We start from the raw sequence: 22571 nt of genomic DNA, 5'->3' as shown, positions 1-22571 counted from the left end.
CTGTGCCCCTCCCCCCCTCTAGGCCCATCCCTTCCTTTTCCACTTTCTCCCCCCTTACGGACTCTGATGTTTCTCAACTCCTGCTCTGCCACCGCCCTACAACCTGTGCCCTTGACCCTATCCCCTCTTCTCTTCTCCAAACTATCACACCTGACATTCTCCCATTTGTCACCTCCCTTGTCAACTCCTCCCTGTCTTCCGGCTGTTTTCCGGCATCCTCCAAGAGGGCCCACATCACTCCGCTGCTAAAAAAGCCTACCCTGGATCCCTCCATCATCCAGAACTACCGCCCAGTATCTCTTCTTCCTTTCCTTTCTAAAACTATAGAACGAGCCGCTTCTACTCAACTTTCTTCCTTCTTTTCTAACAACAACCTGCTAGACCCCCATCAGTCTGGCTTCAGATCGGGCCACTCGACAGAGACTGCGCTCCTCTCCGTCAGTGAGTCACTTCATGCCGCACGAGCAGCCTCCCTCTCCTCTATCCTCATTCTTCTAGATCTCTCTGCTGCCTTCGACACTGTGGATCACTCCATCCTCCTGTCAGCAACGGGCATCTGTGGCACAGCCCTGGACTGGATTGAGTCCTACCTCTCTGGTCGCTCCTTCCAGGTTGCCTGGGCTGGTTCGGTATCGACACCTCGGCCCCTCGCCACAGGGGTTCCCCAGGGCTCAGTCCTTGGCCCACTTCTTTTTTCTCTCTACACTCGCTCCCATGGCCCTGTGATCACTGCACATGGGCTATCCTACCACTGCTATGCGGACGATACCCAACTCTTCGTCTCGTTCCCGCCGTCTGATACGCAGGTTTCAGCCCGTATCTCTGCTTGCCTGAGGGACATCCAGAGCTGGATGGACAACCACCATCTAAAGCTCAACCCAGGTAAAACTGAAATGATATTCATCCCTGCTAATACCTCTCCCCATCTGGATCTCTCCATTTCTCTCGGGGATACCACACTCACGCCGTCACCCAGTGCAAGGAACCTCGGCGTGGTGATGGACAGCAGACTGTCCCTTTCCGAGAACATTGCGGCGGTGACCCGGTCTTGCAGGTTCTTCCTCTACAACATACGGAGAATCCGCCCCTTTCTCACCCCCTACTCGACCCAGCTCCTGGTCCAAGCGATGGTTCTGTCCCGCCTGGACTACTGCAATTCTCTCTTGGCTGGCCTCCCAGCGTCCGCCATCAGACCCCTCCAACTCATCCAGAATGCAGCAGCTCGTCTGGTCTTCAACCTTCCCAAATACTCACACGTCACCCCCCTGCTTACTTCCCTCCACTGGCTGCCTGTCATGGCTCGCATCAAATTCAAAACATTGGTGCTAGCCTTCCAAGCAGTTAAAGGGTCTTCCCCAGCTTATCTGCAAAAAATCATCAGACCCTACACCCCTGCCAGACCTCTTCGTTCAGCCTCCACAGGCCGCTTGGCACCTCCCCCTCTCAGAACCTCCACCTCACGCTCACGACTACTGTCTGTTCTGGCTCCACGGTGGTGGAACGAACTCCCCGTTGAGGTCAGAACTATAGAATCTCTCCCCACCTTCAAGCGCAAGCTGAAGACGCACCTCTTCAAGCAGCACCTCTCCCCATCCCACCCTACCTCCCTGTGAACCTTAATTGTTGTCTCTGTGACTTGCTTTGTGTATCGGTATTTTTAGTTGGCTAGGTAAGCAGTGTTTGGATAGTTAACTTTGGTGACTTTTGCTCTGTTTGTTTGTTTGTTTGTTTGTTTGTTCAAAAAAAAAAAAAAAAAAAAAATGGCCCTTGTCCTTATCTTTGTTGTACAGGTAGCAGTTGAAATTGTACTTACCTCTAGGGTCTTTCAGCGAACTTATCCCTGGTTATGGGTATGCACTTTGTTGTACGTCGCTCTGGATAAGAGCGTCTGCCAAATGCCAATAATGTAATGTAATGTAATGTAATGTAATATATGGTTATACCATCCTTCTACAAATAGTGGTGTAAGGTAAAATATCAGTCTCGTGAAATATTTTCTAATAACTATAAATTGGCTATTTCAATTAATTATTGTTAAAATTACGCATTTATAGTTAATCTTAACTAAATCAAAATACTACACATTCAGTTGATACGGAACTAATATAAATGATTCAGCTAAGAACGTGAAGGCATTTTGGGAGTTCTTTAAATTAGCTGAGGCTGACTTCATTCAATACAGGAGCAATATTAATACGAACAACCAAGGAAAATATAATACGGTTTATTATACACAAAGTACCGAACAGGGCAAAGCACAGTTCATACAGTGATGTACAACAAATTGCGCGGGTGTGAGTGCGTATCTGTGTGTGTGTGTGTGTGTGCGCATGCGTATGCATGTTAGCATTGGGCTTGTGGGAAGGTTGTATGTTCTCCTGAATGTGTGCGGTGATACAGGCGCGCCTGTGCACCACGGACCTGTGTTCTAGGATAACAGAGAAGCTACAATGGAGGGAGGTTTGAAACTAGCTGGAGCTAGTGAGGGAAACTATGGCCCACAAAGTTGCCAAACAGATCGAGGATAACCTTACGGTTATCAGTGTGTGTCGTGATCAGTAACGCCATGCTATGGCCGGCTAGTACTTAAAATAGTCCACATGCAAGACCCTGTCTATGTGTGATGTATATTAAATTAACGCAGCGTGGCAGATGGCTTGCAACCAACCAAAAGACAGCACATTGAGCCTTAAAACAGTTATGCTCATTCGGTCACAGGAGTTACGCTTGAGTTTAAGCTGTCTATATGCCCAGGGTTACGGCCTTACTTGAGTCCCTCTGTTCGATTTCCTCGTCGGATACCTTCTGGTTTCCAGGGCGAAATCCGGAGGAGTTGTGGTGTGAAAAAGGGGGAATGTACTCGTCCTTCCTGTTCCAAAACGCAGGTCTCTAGCCTCGTGGGTTGCTGTTCAGGCTGAGTGAGTGTGTGTATGAATGGGTGAATGAGAAGCATCGATTGTACAGCGCTTTGGATAAAGGCGCTCTATAAACCAACCATTTACCAAGAAGAGGAAGATTAGCGAATATTTCATCCTTTTATAAACATAATGCTAACCACGCCCATCCTTAGCACAGTATTGATGTACAGTACAACAGGAAGTCGTAGTCGGGCGACTGTCCTACGTTATGTGTGTTGTAGTTGATTTCTGTGGAATGCAAGGGCTTGTAGTCCTATTGTGCCTACAACACTTCATAGAACTAAGTTTTTTTTAAAAATAATATAAGAAAAGTTTAGTGTTTATGTCGTCCTATATTTTCTGGAATATTTTCTGTCAACGTTGCAGATAGTGTAACTGAGCGCAATGACTGGAGGGGGAAACGGATAATTATGTATGTCTGCTCCTCATGCTTGTTAATTTGGCGATTAGATTTGATGTGCCGCAAAAATGCAATCATCTCCGCTCTTCTTGGGTTGAGTGATATAGGAAGAAAATGAGAATTAATTAATCATGTCATTTTCTTTGTGTGCAGGATTCTCCAGAGTCGTGTTTGTTTGGGGTTTGCCTGTCAAACACAAACTACCATTAAGAGACACTGCATAAAATTCATGCCAACATCTCTGATGTCTTCATCAGATCACTGTGAACTAGGAAGCAGATGAGACCATTTCTGTGGCAAAATGCTGTTTGCGTTTTCGGTAATGATCTCCAAAATTAAAATTAATGAAGCAGAAAAATTGACTTGACCTTCAGGAAACATCAGTTCAATACCTTATTATACCATAAAAAAATAGGACATCAGAATCAATTCATATTTTGCGTCTCTGCAGTTGTGCAGATAGATTCTAGATAGATCCTTCTCTGCCCACCAGTCCTTTGAAGCAGTTACTGGCAGAGATTAGCAAGTGTTAGTCTTCAGATTTTTATAGTAGTCATGTTCTTTCTAAACAGCTTTCCTGAGAGCATCTAATGGCTGCAGTTTGAAATGTTACTTGCTCAGAGTGAAGATTAGACAGTAGAGTGATTTCATTCAAAGCAATTTTCTCAGAAAACCCTAATCTAGACATCAAATCCATCACACAAACCCTGCCCAGTCTTCATATGGCAGCGGTTTTCTTTTCTTGCGATTGTCATAACAGTCCCCATGTAAGCTATGTCAGAAACCCATTAGAGCAATGTTATTGTGCTGCATTTCTTACTTTTCTTAGGAAAATGTTTCCTACATTGAAAAAGTCAATGTGCAGCATTTCATTTTTAGTCAATGTTGCATCATTTCATAAAAACTACAGTATATATAAATAGAAAGTAAAGTTTTTTTTTGTTTTTTTTGGCTTTATTGCTATTACTATTTTAAAAGAGCTCCTTCCCTCTTCTGTGTAATCCATTTTACTCTGAAAATGCCATATGTACCAAGTCTCAGTTGCAAACCTAGTGGTCCCACGACTTCAGAATGCCGTGCTGCTGAAGTTGTTGGATTCGGAATCGAAGGAACTTGTGCCCTTTTTCTTTTATTATGTTTTGGACCAGGCGGCACGGATGGTGCAGTGGGTAGCACTGCCGCCTCACAGCAAGGAGGTCCTGGGTTCGAATCCCCGTCGGCCGGGGCCTCTCTGTGCGGAGTTTGCATGTTCTCCCCGTGTCTGCGTGGGTTTCCTCCGGGTACTCTGGTTTCCTCCCACAGTCCAAAGACATGCATGTTAGGCTGATTGGAGAGTCTAAATTGCCCGTAGGTATGAGTGTGTGAGTGAATGGTGTGTGTGCCCTGCGATGGACTGGCGACCTGTCCAGGGTGTATTCCTGCCTTTCGCCCAATGTATGCTGGGATAGGCTCCAGCCCCCCTGCGACCCTGTTCAGGATAAGCGGGTTCAGATAATGGATGGATGGATGGATGTTTTGGACCACACTGTACACTCAGTGATCACTTTATTAGGTACACCGGTGCACCGGCTTGTTACTGCTTGGTGCATAGGCAAATAAATGCAATGTTGTATTTTTGCTTTTAGTTGTATTTTTAAAGACAGCTGTGACCACTGGTAGGCTGCTTGTGGTTTGAAACTTGTGCTTTGCTGTAATTCAGGATTCAGGACCCAGTGTTTCTCAGTTGAGAAGCTTATGTTAACAAGGTGTTTCTTTATGGTTGTTGATGTTGTTATTATTCCGTTATTCCATTATTCCAACTTTCCAAGCATGAACTAAAAACATACACCCACTGTAAACCCACTGTAAGCTGTAAATTGCACTTAATTTGTGCGATCAATAGCTCATGGCCCATTATCGAACACGAAACGTGGCACTGATGATGCCAATGCTCAGAAATAAATTAAATTCACTGATTATCTGAGCGATAAGACATCAAAAACTGAATCCAGTCGCATGTTTAGATTCACAAATTCAACTATTAAGTTGTATTTCATAACAGACACATTCTTTTTGTTCATATTCCTTCGGACCACATTCAGTATTACATGTAATGAATAGCTGTGACTTGTCACGTTACCAGTTAACACTATTAAAAATCATTTTGAGCGCCATGTTACACGCAGCTGAGAGCGGCAGCTTAGGATGAAGGCCGCCGCCATTTCAGCATCCTGCTGAGGAGGAAGCGGAGCCTGATGCAGATCATCGTTTAACAACGTGCGGCACTGCGCCGCCCAGGATCTCTGTGAATCTCTTCTTCTGCTGCCGCGGTGCGCGAGGCGCGCCCACGGGGAAAAAAGGGGCCGCGGGGTCCTCCAGCGTTCCGCAGGGATCTCCTCCCTCCTCCGCCGCGACAGCAGGATTTCATCAGTATTCCCGGCCAGTTTTCACAGCGGGAAGCTGCTTTCGGGATCACGGACCGGAGCGGATGTCTTTATCGTTAAGACGAGGCGCCCGGCTCCGTGCCCCGATTTCCGAAACCTGGAATATGATGTCATGCACCGTTAAACGAGTGAATAACTGAACCTGCCGGTTTGAGCAAAATGGGGGGGGGGCAGTTAAAGCCAATCAACGAGTCTTTGCCTCCCCCCCCCCCCCCCCAAGGCTGGGATCAAGGATACCTGTGTGAATATTATAGTCAGTTTTCAAAGGCATATTCTGCAGTAATGCAGTTTATGACTAGGAAGGGTTGACCGTGTGCGACAGTGTGCCCAATCAGGCAGTTTCTGATGAGATTCTTCTGAAGTGTGCTATGGGGACTGTTTTAATGCCTTTCCTTTGACCACACAGAGAAGGCAGATGCTTTAACGTATGTCCTCTCACCTGTTAGGTGTCAATGACAGTTAAGCATAATGAAGCACCTGAAATAGACAGGAAACCTCTCGTTTTAGAATTTAGTTCCCTAATATGGCAATTATTGAGCATCTTTTCTCAGTCTTGAGAATCTACAGTAAAAAGACTACCCAAGGTCAAATATGTTTGTAGTGTGTTCAATGAAAGCATGTATTGGAAATTGGGAAATTATGTGAGTAGGGTGCCTTTGGATTTGAAGGGTTGTTCAAAACACCTGTCAAAATCAGGTGTTTTAGGTAGATTCTTTGGATTTGCAGTGCTTCATCTGAAAAAACCACACCTTGCATGATTTTCAGAAGCTCAAGAAAGGACTTCCTCATTCCCCAGTATAAAAGTGATTGCTTTTCAGAAAACGAAATAATGAACTGTCTCTGGGCTTATGCTATATTCTACAGTACAGGTACTGCGTAATCTTGGTGTTATTGTGCCTGTAAATGTTTAAATATTAAAGCTAATATTGAGGCAAGACACAGATCTCTGGCAGGCTTCTATTAAAGTGTCCGTCAGAGTGGATGGGGTGTGATGCTATCATCCACTAGCAGTCTGCAACTCCCACCTACCTCATTAATTCTGAGCTTCTGCCGTACAGGAAGTGCTGTCTTGGCCCGTGTGATTTATGAACTTTAATGCGCCGGGATTGGTGGATTCCCGGTCGCCTAGGCAGGCTGAGGGCTGGATGTGTGCATTTGCAAATGACCCTGATACAGAGACGGGGCGCTGCAGCGTAGCAAGAGCTCTTAATTGGAACCCCTGCCAGATCACGTCTGTCACACACTGAGGGGGTGTGTTAACGATAATTGCTCCTTTAAAAATAACCGCTGAACCAAAATGCATAATGTGTTTTGTAAGCAATGTCATTTTGTCTTAAATAGGTCTTCAGTTAGCGAGTAAATGGCACTTTTTGCTCCGTCGGAACGTGAGCTTCAGACACTACGCGGGACTTGTGTCCCTAGGGCCTCTTCGCAGAAGGGACAGAACTGTCACTCTTAACGCGCGTAAGAAACGCGCCCCGTTTTCCCAGTTATTGGGTTGTGCTTATGAGACATCCAGGAATGGATCAGACTGCCTTTAGTTCTCACCTATCGCAGTTTCTCCAGACCCGCATCGGAAGCGGTTCCACGGTCTTCCGGAGCGGCTAGGCCCTTCGCTTCGCAACCTTATTATGGTGTGATTAGAGAATGGGGGACCAAAAATAACCACCTCCACTTTGCACTTGGCAGTAAGTAATGACAGTCTTGGAGCCGTATGAAAAGGGCCATGAATCACGGCCACTTTTGAGTTTTCAGCTTTTCACTTCTAATCTTTCTTCTGAGTTTCTCCTCAGTCACCAAGTGGGTGACGATTTTGAAACCATGAATGGTGAATCATTTCTCGAGCGACATTGACGCGTACAATTGAAAACGAAGCAAGTGCTGGGAAGGGTAATTCTGAGAGCATTAGCCTTTCTTCTCATTCTTGTCGAGTACTATTGAGTACAACGTATCATGTCTTTAATTGATTCAATGTTTAGAAATTTGTACCAAACCAAGATACGTAAAAAAACAATTGTCTTTATGGCTCAAACGTTGTTAATCAATGTCAATTATATTGAACAGTGTGATCTATTAAATTATTTTTCAGCGAAAAAGAATCTTTCCAACCATTAAAAACATTTGAAATGTATCTTTAAACCCCCTTTATTTTGTGGTGATTTCTCTTTTTTAATTATTGTCGGCAGCATCTATTTGTGCGACAGTTTTTATTGAAAAATAAAAACCGGTTATTCAGGGTTGAAAAACTGAATCTTGCTGAGCCTATCTAGAGGACAAAAATATAAACAAAATATCTGTAGATAAGCAAAATCTCTGGTATCACCAATGTGTAGGCATCATCTGTATTTTCTTATAGTGGACTGTTGAAATGTAGAATAATTATGTGGTAAGCCTTCCCTAATATGGCCAGAGTTTTGACCTGCACCTGACTGCCCAGTTAGCATTTTTCTTTTTCCTCTATTGACTTTGATTGATTTCATTAAACATTCATCTGATTTCCAGTCACTGTCATACATTATTTATGCTAAAAGGGAAACAGGCCTGTGATAGATGTGGGTGAAAGCTTGCTGTATTTTCCACCTATGGTCCAGGGTTTGGCCCCGAAGAGCCCCTCTCACAGGTAGGCCGAAGCCAGTGAAGATGAACAGACTCCCGGGAGAGCCGGCCTCGTTCACTGAAGGTTAACCTCTAATGTCTGGTTAGATGATACTGCTGCTTGCATTCGCTAGCCCTGGATTACAATGACTGCAGTCACGCAAGTCATTCTGTGGGCCAAACAACGGCTCTGGCTGAAAGCGGGTTGCATTACCAGCGGGTATCCAATGTGAAGCTAACTGTGACTGACATGCATTTGTATCACTTGAGAGTACTCTGCTTCTGAAGCAGACCTTTTGCAACCCAATCCGGTGCCTGTACTTCTTCCTTGTACACATTAGTGGAATCCATACAGGGGCGCGCAAGTGTGCTGTGTTCCAGTGTTCCCTCTTCCGGCAACCGGAGGCAACGGCAAGGTCAAATGAAGAGGAGAGGAGGAATTGACAGACAAGAACAAGCTTGTTTTTCTTTCATTGATTGGCGCAGTGCTCAGGGCGGTCTTCTGAGCCACGGCCATCCCTGCCAGCTTTGAGGAATCTCATTTCACCGCCGACCTCCTGCAAGTGGTCAAGCTCTAGTGAATTCACCCGCCTCCCTGAGGTCAGTCCTGGTTTTGACTTTGAAAGCAGTGCCTGTCATTGCAAAACTTGTAAAAATTCAAGGTTATATTCCAGCCGGACGTCAACAGCCAAGTTTCTGTGGTCTGTGCGGACATCCAAACGAATCGTTGTATCGTGTTGATTATGTTGTGCGGCTTTGAGCCGGAGCGGTGTTTGAAACAGCTGATTGCTACTCCATACTACACCGGTCGGTCAAGCTTTCAGATGGCGTGTCAGGTTTGTCCACGACCTGCTAAGAAGTGCTCCTATGTGTTCCTGCTCCTATATTCTATGGTGATACTGGGAGGAATTGTTCTTCTCACCTTTGTTAAGGAGAGAGGCATTGTGGGAGGTTGGCAAGGACCTAGGGGAAGAAAGAACAAGTCTATTAGGTTTGGATAAATGTCATCTGAGCGCCCGTCAGTGCGTAATTGGAAAGAGGCAGTGTAGTGTAAATCAGAAATAGAATCTCTGCTCAGTTACTCCTATCTGGAGAGGGGGGATATAAGCACACTTTAATCATTGCCTCTACAAAATACCATCCATAAGGTCATCCATCACATCTCTTAAGTGGGCCTGACAGCCACAGCAGCATTAGAATAAAAATGATGGGTCGGGTGCTGGGGGTGATGAAGGGGGATGCTGGTGGTGTGAGATATATCTGCGAGGGTGTGAAATTGTTCATTGCTACAGGTGATGCAGTGCTGGGTATTTACTGGGGCTGCTGCGATATTTACGTGGCGACTGCACCAGTCAGCCAGCCGCCTGGTCACATGATCCAATGCGCTTCTCTCAGATAGACACAGCATACCGGTGGGATCTTTAGGGAAGACCGTTTTCATCAGCCATCGAGTGTCAGACAAGAGAGAACACATGACCGTAATATTGAGAAACTGAATGGAAGAAGAAGTGTGTGAAACAGTGATGTTTTTCTGTTGAGTGAGTACTCTGTACTCAGTACATGCTGGTCTTCACCCTTACCTCGGCATTTGTCAGGTGGGCGAGGGTTCACCTTTTTGTGAATCCCAGGTGTGTTGCTGTGGAGCCGCATTCCTTAACTTCTTAACACACGGATCCCTTCCGAAAGGATCTCATCTGCACCACCAAGACCATCACAGCTTGGAAAAGGAAAGGAAATACTATGATATCCTGAAAAATTATTATAAAAGTGCTCTTAAAAAGATTGCCTGAATGTGTAGTGCTTGGCATACTAATGAGCAAATTAAGTACTTCATTACTTTTAAGATATATATTTGCCATATATATATATATGCCATTTGTGTATGTGTCACTATAATTCTGCTTGATTCCCTGTTTAACATCCAGAGTACAATATTGCAATCATCCCTTAGCCCAAGTGCAGTTTTTATGCAGTGGTATGTGAGAAAGCGGTTGCTTTATCTCTTGGCTAATTAAATGCTTTAGATTTGTGGTGTTCTACAGAATGTTTTCTTTTTCTCTGTTTGTATAGACCTGTGATATGCCGGCCATTTACGTGTCTGACTTCAAGTCCTTTGGGTCTGACATCATTTCACGGGGTGCGCTCTGAATTTTTAATGTGTGGTTTTGGGGTGGAGGGGGGGGGCGGGTGGCGGAATAATGAGCTCAAGGTTAGGCGGCCTTAGCCAATGTCTTCTCCGCTTGAAGATTTAGGGTTATGTTCAGATGGCTCATATTTCACTTCAGGGAGTTTATTTCTTGCAGTCTTCTTATCCCAGCTCCAGTTAATTGATAGACCATTCAGTACAGTAGAGGTAAAGATTCCAGCGCTCTTAGATCTTTGACAGCCAATCCATCTTCCCCGGAAGAGTTTGTTGCTAAACTTTTGTACAAGTACAAGCGCTCACCATCGTCCAAACATAATTTTATGGAAGTGTAGTCCTTGAGCGTCACTTCTGATTCATTCTGATGTTGACCTAAGGGGCAGTGTTTACATTGATAACAATCTTGTGGTCAATTAATTTGTCACTTCAGGAAGCAGAAGTGTCCGGTGAACATGGCAAGTACTGCCTGCCATCCTCAGGCTCCATTTTCACAGTCTGAACGCTCCTGTACAATGCTGACAGCGATGTGTTACGTGAGGCTTGTTCCGTCAAGAGAACATAATGCAGGCAAAGTAGCACTGAACTGCTACCGTTTAATGTGGTTGTCATAGGTAGACAACCACATTAACCACATTAAATGCACATTCATTTGGTGACTCAAAACTACTATGCTGCTAGCTAGGTCCGGGGTGCCCAATCATGTGTCATAGTGGGCCAAGAGCATGCAGGTCTTCATTCTGACCAATCTGAGCGGATTTCACTCATTGGTTCCCTTCCCTCTGGTGGAAGGTGCGTTAATTACTGCTGTTATTACGCGTTGTGATTGGTTGGAATGAAAACCTGCATACTCTCTGCCCTCATATGATTGGGCATCCCTGATCTAGATTTTTATGCCAGGCCCACTTTACCGGCCCCACTCCCGTAATGGCGGTAGCAGCTTTTCCTACATGTTAGCGGCACTGCAGGTACAGAAATAGGTCCCTCAGTGAAAGTCTCTTCCGTGATTTTAGTAGAGGAATAAAAGAGAAGTAATGCTTTGTGAAGATGTACATTAGCCTTTGTTTCCAACTGTCTCAGAAATGTACTGAAATACCTTCAGGGTTTGGACTAATTATTCCACGCTGTGAGGAAGTGTTATTCGAGGGAACCAAAGGACACTCAAATCCTGAACAGCTGCCGCCAGCACAACTCGGTCTCTCTTTTCATATTATTGAATATAATATTATTTGAGTCCTTTCAAGGACGTTTTCTCATTCAAGCTAAATGCAACCTTTGGCTTTTTATAAAGTTTCAGCCTGCTTATAAAAATGCATAAAAAAATAATTCATTTCTAATTGAAGGCGCTATTAGCATATTGAAGGGTCATGCTGTGTTCAATATTACTTATCAAAATGATCGTATTTTAAGAAGTACGAGCTCCGAGCCTGTAAAATCCCAGCTTTAAAAAAGTACCGATGCTCAGAAAAAGTTGTCTGTTGCCCTCCTCGTTGCCTCTGCATGTCATGGCTGAGTCATGGCGGGCTGGGAGACCTTTAGGAGCGCGGGAGCTGCGGTGAGAGGGAGGCAGTGGGCCGAGGCAGTCTGGCGCTCGCTCATAGGAGGACACATTTCTAGCCGGAGGGTGGATTATCTCCTCACGCCGTGTCTCTGTTCCCCTCTCTCGCCCGGGCCTTAAAGCAAGGTGTGCGCTCCGCATTCTGTTCGCATAATTTAGGAATAATTGCTTTTGTCTCTCCTTGAGCCGTTGAAAGGTTTTCCTCTCCGCGCCGGAGTCTCGCAGGAGGGCCAGCCATCTGGCCCGGGACCGGAGCAGGAGCAGGCGCTGGCAGAGCCTCCAGCGGGTCCCGGTTCTTTCAATTAAACGCCCCGCTCCGTACCCACGGCGTTTCTGTGGCTCTGTCGCTCCGCTGGCTCTGAGGGATGTGGGGCTACACCCCTGCAGCTGAGCCTCCTTTCGGGAAAAATCGAAAATAGATTCCATTACTTCTGTTCGCGCCCCTTTCTCCCACGTTTCATGCCGTTTACTGATTTAGTCGAGGATAAATGGGTAAAATGTGTGCCTCCTAGCCCGGGTTCTGCATTTTGAGGAGGTTGCTGTCATTAAGGGCCCAGTGTTGGTCTGGAACATAGTAAAGCGCACATTGATGTGTGTCTGTGGGGAGGAATTCGAGTTCATCACGCTCGAACTGGAACATGTAACCTTAGAGGAATTATTCTTTTTTCAGCTGTGAATTAATTTTGAAACGTGTTATCTGTCACAAATGAATGCATTCGCTGTGTTGATAGTCTGTGTCACAATGACTTTGAAACAAAAACAATGACATCAGAAATGAGGCGATTTGTCTGTTATATTGCTATCATTTTATTTTATGTATATGACCATGTAAAGTCTAGTTCATCAAGACACTGTCCTCGAGGGCAGAGAACTGATGGTTTTCTACCCTGTCTTTTCTGGGAGTCAGGTGTGAAGACAGTCTAGCCAATCTGTGGCACCTTGTTCAGTTAATTGCCAGGGAGGTGTGAAATCCAGGGTTGGATTTTGATTTAAGGACCTGTGAGTATCCCTGTCATAAAGGAACATACCATTATTAACTAGGTTGGACATATTCTGTTTTGAGTTCAAGACCGGAGCTTATCGAACAGTAAAATTGTGGTAAAACAGTGCCTTTGACTTTTACCAAACGATCATTTTTCCCACAGTTCCCTTTCTGCTGAAGTGATATGAACCTAGTGTTGCTCTCAATGAAACTGTTGTTGAATGCCTAAAGTCCTCAGCTTTGAGTAGCGTGCCCTTTGAGTAGACACATTTCGTTCAGTACTGCAGTTTATCTTGAAATATTAAATGTATAGTATCATATCTGTGTGCATATTTTATTTGTATAAGCAATAAAGATGGAAAATACAACTGGGCACCCATTATGTGCTTGACTTCATTCTCAGCGTGAGGACAGTTGCACATAACAGTATTGTATTCAGCTGATGTGGAGAATATTAACTGTTCTAGTGGTGTCGTTACTAACCCACTTTCCTGTTTGTGGGGGTGCTATGTTGAACACGAAAGTTATGGGAGGCTAGGAAGTCTATTTAAAATTCATTGGCATTAGGAGAGTTGAGTTGGTGTGCGGTTGGCCCACTGTTTCTCTGTTCACCGCGCTGAACTTCTCAAGCTTATTTGAACTGGTGTTCCTACAGTAAGTTCAAGGCCTTGACTATCTGGGCGCTAATGGCCGATCATTTCTGAAGCATGCGCTGTTAGTGGTTGAAGAGCATATTTTTCATTGTGCTGTATTATACTGGTGATATTTTTTTCATGTGGCTTTTTTTGTTTTGGGTACCGTCCGTAGATTTCTGTGAAATCTCTGCAGAAGAAATCTCTGTCATGAGATAAGGCGTTAGAATAGTACCTTCATTAAATATCAATCAAGTGTTTTGGAAGACTGTGCTGAAGAACTTTTAAAGTGAGGGTGTGCATTGCAGCTATGCGGGCAACCCACTCTCAACCTTTGACCCTCCTGAAAACAGCAGTCCATCAAAGACCCCAGTACATTACATTTGCAATTAAAACTCAATCGCGCCATAAATCATTTCAGATGCTAAGTGCTGCCCTCAGGACCCATTTTTCAAGTGAAGTTTTCTCCATTTAAATGAAGTAACTTTTCTGCCTTTTTGTATCTTGTTTCAAACCAAATGATACAGGTTTACAGATGCTTAAGGAAGCGCTAACCATTTTAAGTCCAAAGTATTTACCCTGAATGCATAAACCTTATTCTCAGAATATGAATAGCTACCAGAATTAAGCTTAAAACATAATTTCGCTGAGACACAGGCCTTCACTTTTCATTATAATAAATATTGGTCTAACTCTGTGTAGAATTAAAACTTTCACAACAGTTGTATTTTATTATCCACAAATTTAGTGCATATCAACTTAGGGATTGGCGTTCCTTATGTGGGGCGGGTAAATTGTCCCTGTTACACAGTGCCATGTTGGGTTGGTGTTTCTTACATGGGTTGGGTAAATTGTCCCTGTTATGCAGTGCCATGTTGGGTTGGCGTTTCTGGCGTGGGTTGGGTAAATTGTCCCTGTTATGCAGTGCCATGTTGGGTTGGCGTTTCTGGCGTGGGTTGGGTAGATTGTCCCTGTTATGCAGTGCCATGTTGGGTTGGCGTTTCTGGCGTGGGTTGGGTAAATTGTCCCTGTTATGCAGTGCCATGTTGGGTTGGCGTTTCTGGCGTGGGTTGGGTAAATTGTCCCTGTTATGCAGTGCCATGTTGGGTTAGCGTTTCTGGCGTGGGTTGGGTAAATTGTCCCTGTTATGCAGTGCCATGTTGGGTTGGCGTTTCTGGCGTGGGTTGGGTAGATTGTCCCTGTTATGCAGTGCCATGTTGGGTTGGCGTTTCTGGCGTGGGTTGGGTAAATTGTCCCTGTTATGCAGTGCCATGTTGGGTTGGCGTTTCTGGCGTGGGTTGGGTAAATTGTCCCTGTTATGCAGTGCCATGTTGGGTTGGCGTTTCTGGCGTGGGTTGGGTAAATTGTCCCTGTTATGCAGTTGCCATGTTGGGTTAGCGTTTCTGGCGTGGGTTGGGTAGATTGTCCCTGTTATGCAGTGCCATGTTGGGTTAGCGTTTCTGGCGTGGGTTGGGTAGATTGTCCCTGTTATGCAGTGCCATGTTGGGTTGGCGTTTCTGGCGTGGGTTGGGTAGATTGTCCCTGTTATGCAGTGCCATGTTGGGTTAGCGTTTCTGGCGTGGGTTGGGTAGATTGTCCCTGTTATGCAGTGCCATGTTGGGTTAGTGTTTCTGGCGTGGGTTGGGTAGATTGTCCCTGTTATGCAGTGCCATGTTGGGTTAGTGTTTCTGGCGTGGGTTGGGTAGATTGTCCCTGTTATGCAGTGCCATGTTGGGTTAGTGTTTCTGGCGTGGGTTGGGTAAATTGTCCCTGTTATGCAGTGCCATGTTGGGTTAGTGTTTCTGGCGTGGGTTGGGTAAATTGTCCCTGTTATGCAGTGCCATGTTGGGTTAGTGTTTCTGGCGTGGGTTGGGTAAATTGTCCCTGTTATGCAGTGCCATGTTGGGTTAGTGTTTCTGGCGTGGGTTGGGTAAATTGTCCCTGTTTTGCAGTGCCATGTTGGGTTGGCGTTTCTGGCGTGGGTTGGGTAAATTGTCCCTGTTATGCAGTGCCATGTTGGGTTGGCGTTTCTGGCATGGGGTTGGGTAAATTGTCCCTGTTATGCAGTGCCATGTTGGGTTAGCGTTTCTGGCGTGGGTTGGGTAAATTGTCCCTGTTATGCAGTGCCATGTTGGGTTAGCGTTTCTGGCGTGGGTTGGGTAAATTGTCACTGTCAGAGGGTGTGTATCCATACGTCTGGCCCATTGGAGCCAGACAAATTGAGATAAGAGCTTGCCCGAAAACCTCCTCCATTTACTTGATCTAAAGTCCTCATTACTGCCCGATGAAGGGTGGGCCTTCTGGCAGCGCGTCGATAGGAAGCAGGTGTGACATTAGTTAGCCGTCCTGACTGAGGGGCGGGGGAGTTAGATGGCTATCTGCCTCGCCAAGACGAATCCTCTCCCCTCCTGCCATAGATCATTTCCTCCAGTCCCCCGCGCACGTTCCGGAGCCAGCCTGCCCTTGCAGGCTTATTAATTTATCGCACAGTTTGAGAATTAAGCTCCAGCTTCAGCGTATTCATCCTGCTTCACATCCGCGACAATTTGGGCATCTATCGATCATCTTATGTACCCTCATTTCTGAGCGGAGGATGATGAAGCGGGCTGATACGGCCAAGTCGGACCTATATCAGTCAGCCTTGCCAAGGGCATCCACTTGATGTCTATTCTCTGCTTCCGGCCGGGTGTTGTCCCTGTGTGGGAATATTTTTTTTTTTAAAGATGTATTTTCACATTGACCATGAAATTGATTTCTGTCTCCAGCTTGACAGATGCGTCGTGTTAATACGAAGGTATACGTCAATGGAGGACAACCCCTCGTAATGCTGCATAAAGATTTTGAAGTGTGAACGGCGGTGAATATTGTCATGCGTGGGGTGTGTGGAAGTATGGGGTCTTCACGCAGGGCGGTGTGGCGTTTCTCCCCGGCGACAGGTCTCTCCCGCTGGGCCCCGGCACCGAGCAGGAGGACATCCTGGAGGTGGGGTCTCCGGACAAGGCCGAGCCGGGGGAAGGGGTCCAGGTGGGGAACGTCTTGCCCTCGCTCTGCCTGAAGCAGGTCTTCCCCAAATACACCAAGCAGTTCAGCTACCTGCGCCTGGTGGAGCGCATCGCTGCGCTGTTCGTGCGCTTCCTGGGGGTGAAGGGGACCATGCGGCTGGGGCCCACCGGATTCCGCACCTTCATCAGGTGACCCCGACGCCCTTAACACGCACGCTTCCCCTCTCATACTGCTGCAGGGCACCTGCTTTAAACCTCACCTCTAATTACCTTCTGCACTGTGATGTCTCTCTTATTCTTCTCTGAATTACCTCGAACTGAATTCACTCTTCTGCAAAATGATCATTATTTATTCTCCCTCGGCGTTATTATTATGATCACTATTATTATAAAAACATTATAAGAAATTAATTCCTCTGAGGGGTGGCTCTTCTGAGCATTTCATGTCAGCCATTGTACTTCTTTACGGCATAATAGTTTGTGCATTCAAATTGGATAAACATGTTCAGTATGTGCTTCTCAGTAGTTCTTGGACATGTTCTTGTGTTCATGTTTAAACGTTGATGTGATTTGCCTGTGTCTTACAGAAACTGCAAGCTCAGTAGCACTAGTTTGTCGATGGCGTCCGTGGACATCCTTTACATCGACATCACACGGCGCTGGACCGGCATGGTGTCTGACTCGAGGGAAGCAGGTACTCTTGGGAAAAATACCACCTGACACACTGTCTGCTGCTCAACAATGCTGATACAAGAACAAAAGTTTTTTAAAAGAGAGCAGTTCTTTGTCTTTGGCTTTACCATTGACACGCATAAAATATTAGCGGTAACCTTTAATTATCTTGGAGGTCGCGCAGGCTGTCTGCTAATACGATTTAGCAAAAACCTGTGTGTTGACCATTTAAGATAGAAGGGAAAAAACACATTCACAATGTATTCCCATAATGAGAGGAGTGGTCCTGAATTAAGTTAGGGTCATGCCAGGATATTCAGAAATCTAGGCCAGAATGAATTATTCACAGCTTGCTGGGACTGAAAATAGGTAGGAGAGAATCATATTATCTGATCTGGAAAGGATTTTATACCTGTGTGTTTGTCTGTGTGTGTGTTTCTGTGTTTACAAAAAACAATGAACTGAAAACCCAGGGAAATACTGCTCATTACTGTTGTGGGAAAACAAAGCCAGCACTGCTGAAATGGTGCTCCAGTGTTATATTTAAATGGGGGAAATTTTGAATCAGATTTGTATTAAGAGTAAGAAAGTATGTTGGAAATTGGGAGAGGCTGATTCTGGCTCTTATCGCACTGCATCTCTTCTGCTCAGACCCCTCATCCACATCCACATCCACATCCCAGAATTCAGCTGCTTTGAGCTCTCCCAGGCTCCTGCATGCTGAATATTAGGAGCTGGATCTATTGATGAATATGTCCCTCAGATTATGCCTCTGAACCCCACCCCTTCTCTCCCTCCTAGAGGTTCTAGCGTTTATGGCAGCCAATTAAAAAGCATCTTTTAGGAGGCCACGCTCACAGTCCAAAGGCGCGGTGTTGAAGCCAACACAAGCCACGCTCGCCCGATGCCTCAGAAGTTCAGGTATCTTTGGGGAGGCCACGCTCACAGTCCAAAGGCGCGGTGTTGCAGCCAACACAAGCCATGCTCTCCCGATGCCTCAGAAGTTCAGGAGCTGCTCCAGCAGTGTGCGTGGCCTCGCCGCTGGGACCTCCGCACCCGCCCGCCATCTGTGCGCTGCCTGTCTCCTCAGAGCGCCGGCGTAATTATTGTTTGGGATCGTGTTCCCTCGCATTCAGAGCGCAGGCAGATGGAGTGGACCGAAACTCCTCTGTCAGAAAGCCTCCCCCCCCCCCCAGCTCCCGGAGTGTGGAAGGAGTACAGGGGCCGTATTATACACCTATTGATCCCCCCTCTGCTGGGAGTGTCGTCTCGCACGCAGGAAAATAACGGAAGTAATAACGGAAAAGTGGCAAGAAACGATGTGCCTAAAAGCTATGATGTGGCACACTTTTAAGGGTGTTTACTTGGCTGTGTGAAATGTTTTTTTGCTTGTGATCAAATGTTGCTTAGAGGAAATTGTACAGTCTGTTCTTCAATTTAAGTGTGATCGCTAGTGCTGGATGGTTGACATTGTGATAAAACAGATGTCTCTTGCCTCGGAATATCCCCAGTGGCGTTGAAAGAATGTCACATTGTCCGCTGGGTTAGCGATAGGCTGCTTTATTTAATGAATCATTTCCCAGAGACTGTTTGTTCGCCTCCCTCTCCACGGAGCGCTTGTGTAAAACTGCATTTGCGGAAAAAATACCTGTGTCGCAAAGTGAATCTGGATCAAGGTCATACCCTGCCGGAGAGTTTCCCAGAACACAGAATAATAAAGCCCGATATCCAGCAGCTTCTCAGGAAGCACCAGCGTCTGTCATGCCTGGCAGAGTTACTTCAGCTTTCCAGAACCCACGAGACGGCAACTTCCTTCCCACGGGTGTCAGAATTTCTCTCCACTTCTCCTCGTTTTCTCTCCCTCCCTCCCTCGCTGCTTCCCTCCCACTTGCCTGCATTATATGAGCCAGCCATCGCTAAAAAGATGTTCCCTCGTTTTTATTCGGCACATAATTTCTCCTAATTAAGCCTTGCTTGTGAATCAACAATTCTTTCAGTGCAAGAACAAAGAGCAGAGGAAACCGGTGAACGCGGGCGTATTGTAAACAAACGCTGGCAGCGATCGGACCCGCGTTAATTAGCGCGCTTTCACCGCTCAGCAGTTCCACCCGACCTCCCGTCGCCCAAACACCGACGTGTGGACCCCACATCTCCAGATACCACAACCTTAAGACATTGTCTGTGGGCTCCTGTTTCTTCCCTTTCCCAATTTTGCGGTGTGACCGTTCCTCCGTTGCGTGGGGCGAAGCAGCGCACTTCACCGCGATTGGTGACGTCCCTTCCCACCAGCCCCGTAACTAACCCTCTGATTCGCTACCGCGGCAGCTGCAGCTTAAAGATAAACACAGAGATGTGCAGGTCTCTGGCCTTCCCATCAGAAAGCACCATTGCTCTCGCCGTGTTCCCTCATCCCTCATTAATCCGTTTATTCATTCTTTCATGCTTGCAGTCACTCTTCCTTCCATTTTTTAATTCATTCATCTCCTCGTGTATTTCTCTGCAAAATCTCTCACTTCCTCTCCAGTCAATGTCTTCTATTATAATCAGACCACTTGCACAATCTGAAAATCGCTAATTGCGTTCGAAGCAAGTTCTTCAGCCTCGCGGCTGTCAAAGTCTGATCTTCACATATCCTTTGAATACTTTCTCTCTTCTGTTCAGCACTGAATACTTTCTCACCATAAATATCTCAAATTCACTCATTCAATTATCAATCGCATCTCATGTACATGGGCTAACCGTAGACAAGTCTCTCTGCTCTCTGACTTATTCACTTATTTATGTAACAGCTGAGTACTCAAACTTTTTAAATTATACATATTTTAGCACCATGCTATTTAAACCTCCTTGCTCATATAAGAAATGCATGAGTCACTCAACTTGAGGAAATGAGTTATGTCTGTCAACTGCTATTTACTAATTGAAGATGTAATTGGATACTGGGGATGCGTAATTATTTTTATACATTTTAGCCCAGTCCTGTGCAGTCTGTCTAGATTTTGACCAGTTGTAACATCATGATTCAAAAGCATTTGTTGTCTGTAGCCTATCACTAATCCATTTCCTTATCTGCATACAAGCACATCAACCGTGGTATTACCATGATCGAGTCTAGTGTTTATTTACAGTACTGGTTTCGCTGTCAGTTTTCAAATCACACAATGGCTTTCTTTGCCTGTACTTTTAGCTGTCATACCTTAAGCAAGATTTCATGCATATCTAATTCCAGTTGTGACCTGCTTGCTGTATGCCCTGCGGGTATCTCAGCAGGCCTGTTCTGATTCAGATAGTCACCTCTGTAGTTCAAGGACTAGGCCTGCCATAGCAGGAGGCGGATAGTGACACTTTAACCTCTGCTTTACTCTGGGTTCATGCGTGACCTGCTGTCCGTTCTCATCAGTCATGCTCGCCTAATCCTGCAGTAGGACAGCACCTGCAGAGAGCATTCACGCACGCTGAAGCTAACATTGTGCACTCTCGCCATGGTCAATTTAATGCAGCTGCTTACTTTTTCTTAATTGATGGATTGTAATAATAACAGGATGGTGTGACCTACCTCTCAGATTGTAGGTATTAGTACTGATTTGACAATATGCTCTCTGGTTTCATATGGATTGTAACAGTAACGGGGTATATTGTGTGGCCTGTCAGTAGTGCTGGTCTGGCAGATTGTAATTGTTAGTACTGATTTGACAATATTGTCTCTGGTTCCATATTTTTCGTTTTGCAAAACAAAATAGTGCAGCTGCACTTCTGAACGCCGTTACACCAGGGGTCACAACCCTGCTCCTGGAGGTCTACCATCCTGTCAGTTTTCACTCCAACCGTAATTTGGCACACCTGATCCTACCAGTTAGCAGCTTGATGAGTTCTGTAGCTGTTGAATGAGGTGCGCTGTGTTATGGTTTGAGCAGATCTCCAGGAAACAGGGCTGGTGACTGTCTGACAGATCTGAACATTCTGCACCTTCCTGCACCACCGTCATTTTTAATTTTGGTTCATTTGTTAAAGTGCAGCGTTTTGTACTGTGACAGAGGTGCTAATCAAGAAACGGCCGTCTGCTAGAAAGCATGACAGGACGTCTCCTCCCTGTACAGACACAGTGACAGCCTCACATTATCTTTAGGATTGAAATAAAGCCGTTTTGCATATTCATAACCCCACAAAAAAGCAAACAAACAAACAGGAAATGGGTTCTGTCCTGCTGAGTTTTGCCCCTGTCATCGGATGAATTCCGCTTTGTTTCTTTCCCGTGTGCATTAATTAGCCTGCTTGATTTAATCTAAATGCAATTTCTGCAGTCGCTGATATGAAAACTTGTGGGGATATTTTTGACTTTTATGCCGCCAGAAGATGTTCCCACTCAGGATTGTGGTGACCCGGGTGAAGCCTGATTTATCCGTGTGAACGCTAAATGGCGCCTTTTTTATTTAGAGGTGGGAAGTTGGCATGCATGACCACATGATGTCTGGTTATACATTTAAATGTAGAATATTATAGGACCCCGGAACTGGTGCTGCAGGGTGCTATTAAAAGACAGCAGTGAGAGATTTACATTGCACAAATCTCTGATAGATATGGCGTGCACGTCTTCCCCACTACCTCGAGGGATGGATTTGGAAGCTGTTGTTGACAACAAATTTGCAACCACTTCCATCCCTTCAGCCGTGGAAAAAAAGATTTGCATCAAGATTTTTAAACCACTTCCAAATTGCCACTCAAGTTCACATTAAAAGAGTTTTCACCAATTTTGTACTATTTGCAGTATTTTCCAAACTAGTTTAGTTTGTTTAAGCATTTTTTTGTTGTTTGTTTTTTGCCGTGTATTTGATAGGGAGGTTGGGTTGTTGTTGTCTGTAATTCAAATGTTGTCTAAAGAAAAATCTGTAGTTTAAATAGTTTATCATCTCTGGCTCCGGTAATTATACCACTTCACAATGACCTTTCTACAAAATAGTGTAAAATCAGAAAGGCAGTAGCTCAAGCAAAAAATAAAGGGTAGAAATTCGTAAAAAACTACTTTTCAAACTACTTTTCAAATGCAAGTCTAAACTGAAGAGCGACGATATTTGTGGCTGCCCTGGGAGTCTGAGCTTCCAGTAGCTGTCTATGCATGAATGAGTTATAAAGACAGCATTAAATATACAAAAACTGACTAATTAAAGAGAGGAAGAAATGCTTTCACATAAAAGAAAGATCTTTAAGAAGTAGCTTATATTGAGCGGATGGATGACCTTGATTGAACACCC

The 22571-nt window shown here is 45.3% G+C and overlaps 1 protein-coding gene across 2 annotated transcripts in view; it reads left to right on the top strand.

Annotated features, from left to right (window-relative positions):
* The window catches only part of ttll11 (tubulin tyrosine ligase-like family, member 11), a 62382-nt gene that overhangs the window by 37090 nt on the left and 2721 nt on the right, over positions 1 to 22571 (top strand). For both annotated transcript variants that reach the window (XM_061262415.1, XM_061262416.1), the window contains exons 7-8: positions 16585 to 16839; positions 17238 to 17344. In XM_061262415.1, coding sequence (XP_061118399.1) covers positions 16585 to 16839; positions 17238 to 17344 — 362 coding nt within the window. The remainder of the gene's footprint in view (positions 1 to 16584; positions 16840 to 17237; positions 17345 to 22571) is intronic.

Source organism: Conger conger, chromosome 12 (assembly GCF_963514075.1).
Source record: "Conger conger chromosome 12, fConCon1.1, whole genome shotgun sequence".
Taxonomy (NCBI): Eukaryota; Metazoa; Chordata; class Actinopteri; order Anguilliformes; family Congridae; genus Conger; species Conger conger.
Note: the sequence above shows the minus strand (reverse complement) of the source record. Positions and strands in the feature narration are given on the sequence as shown.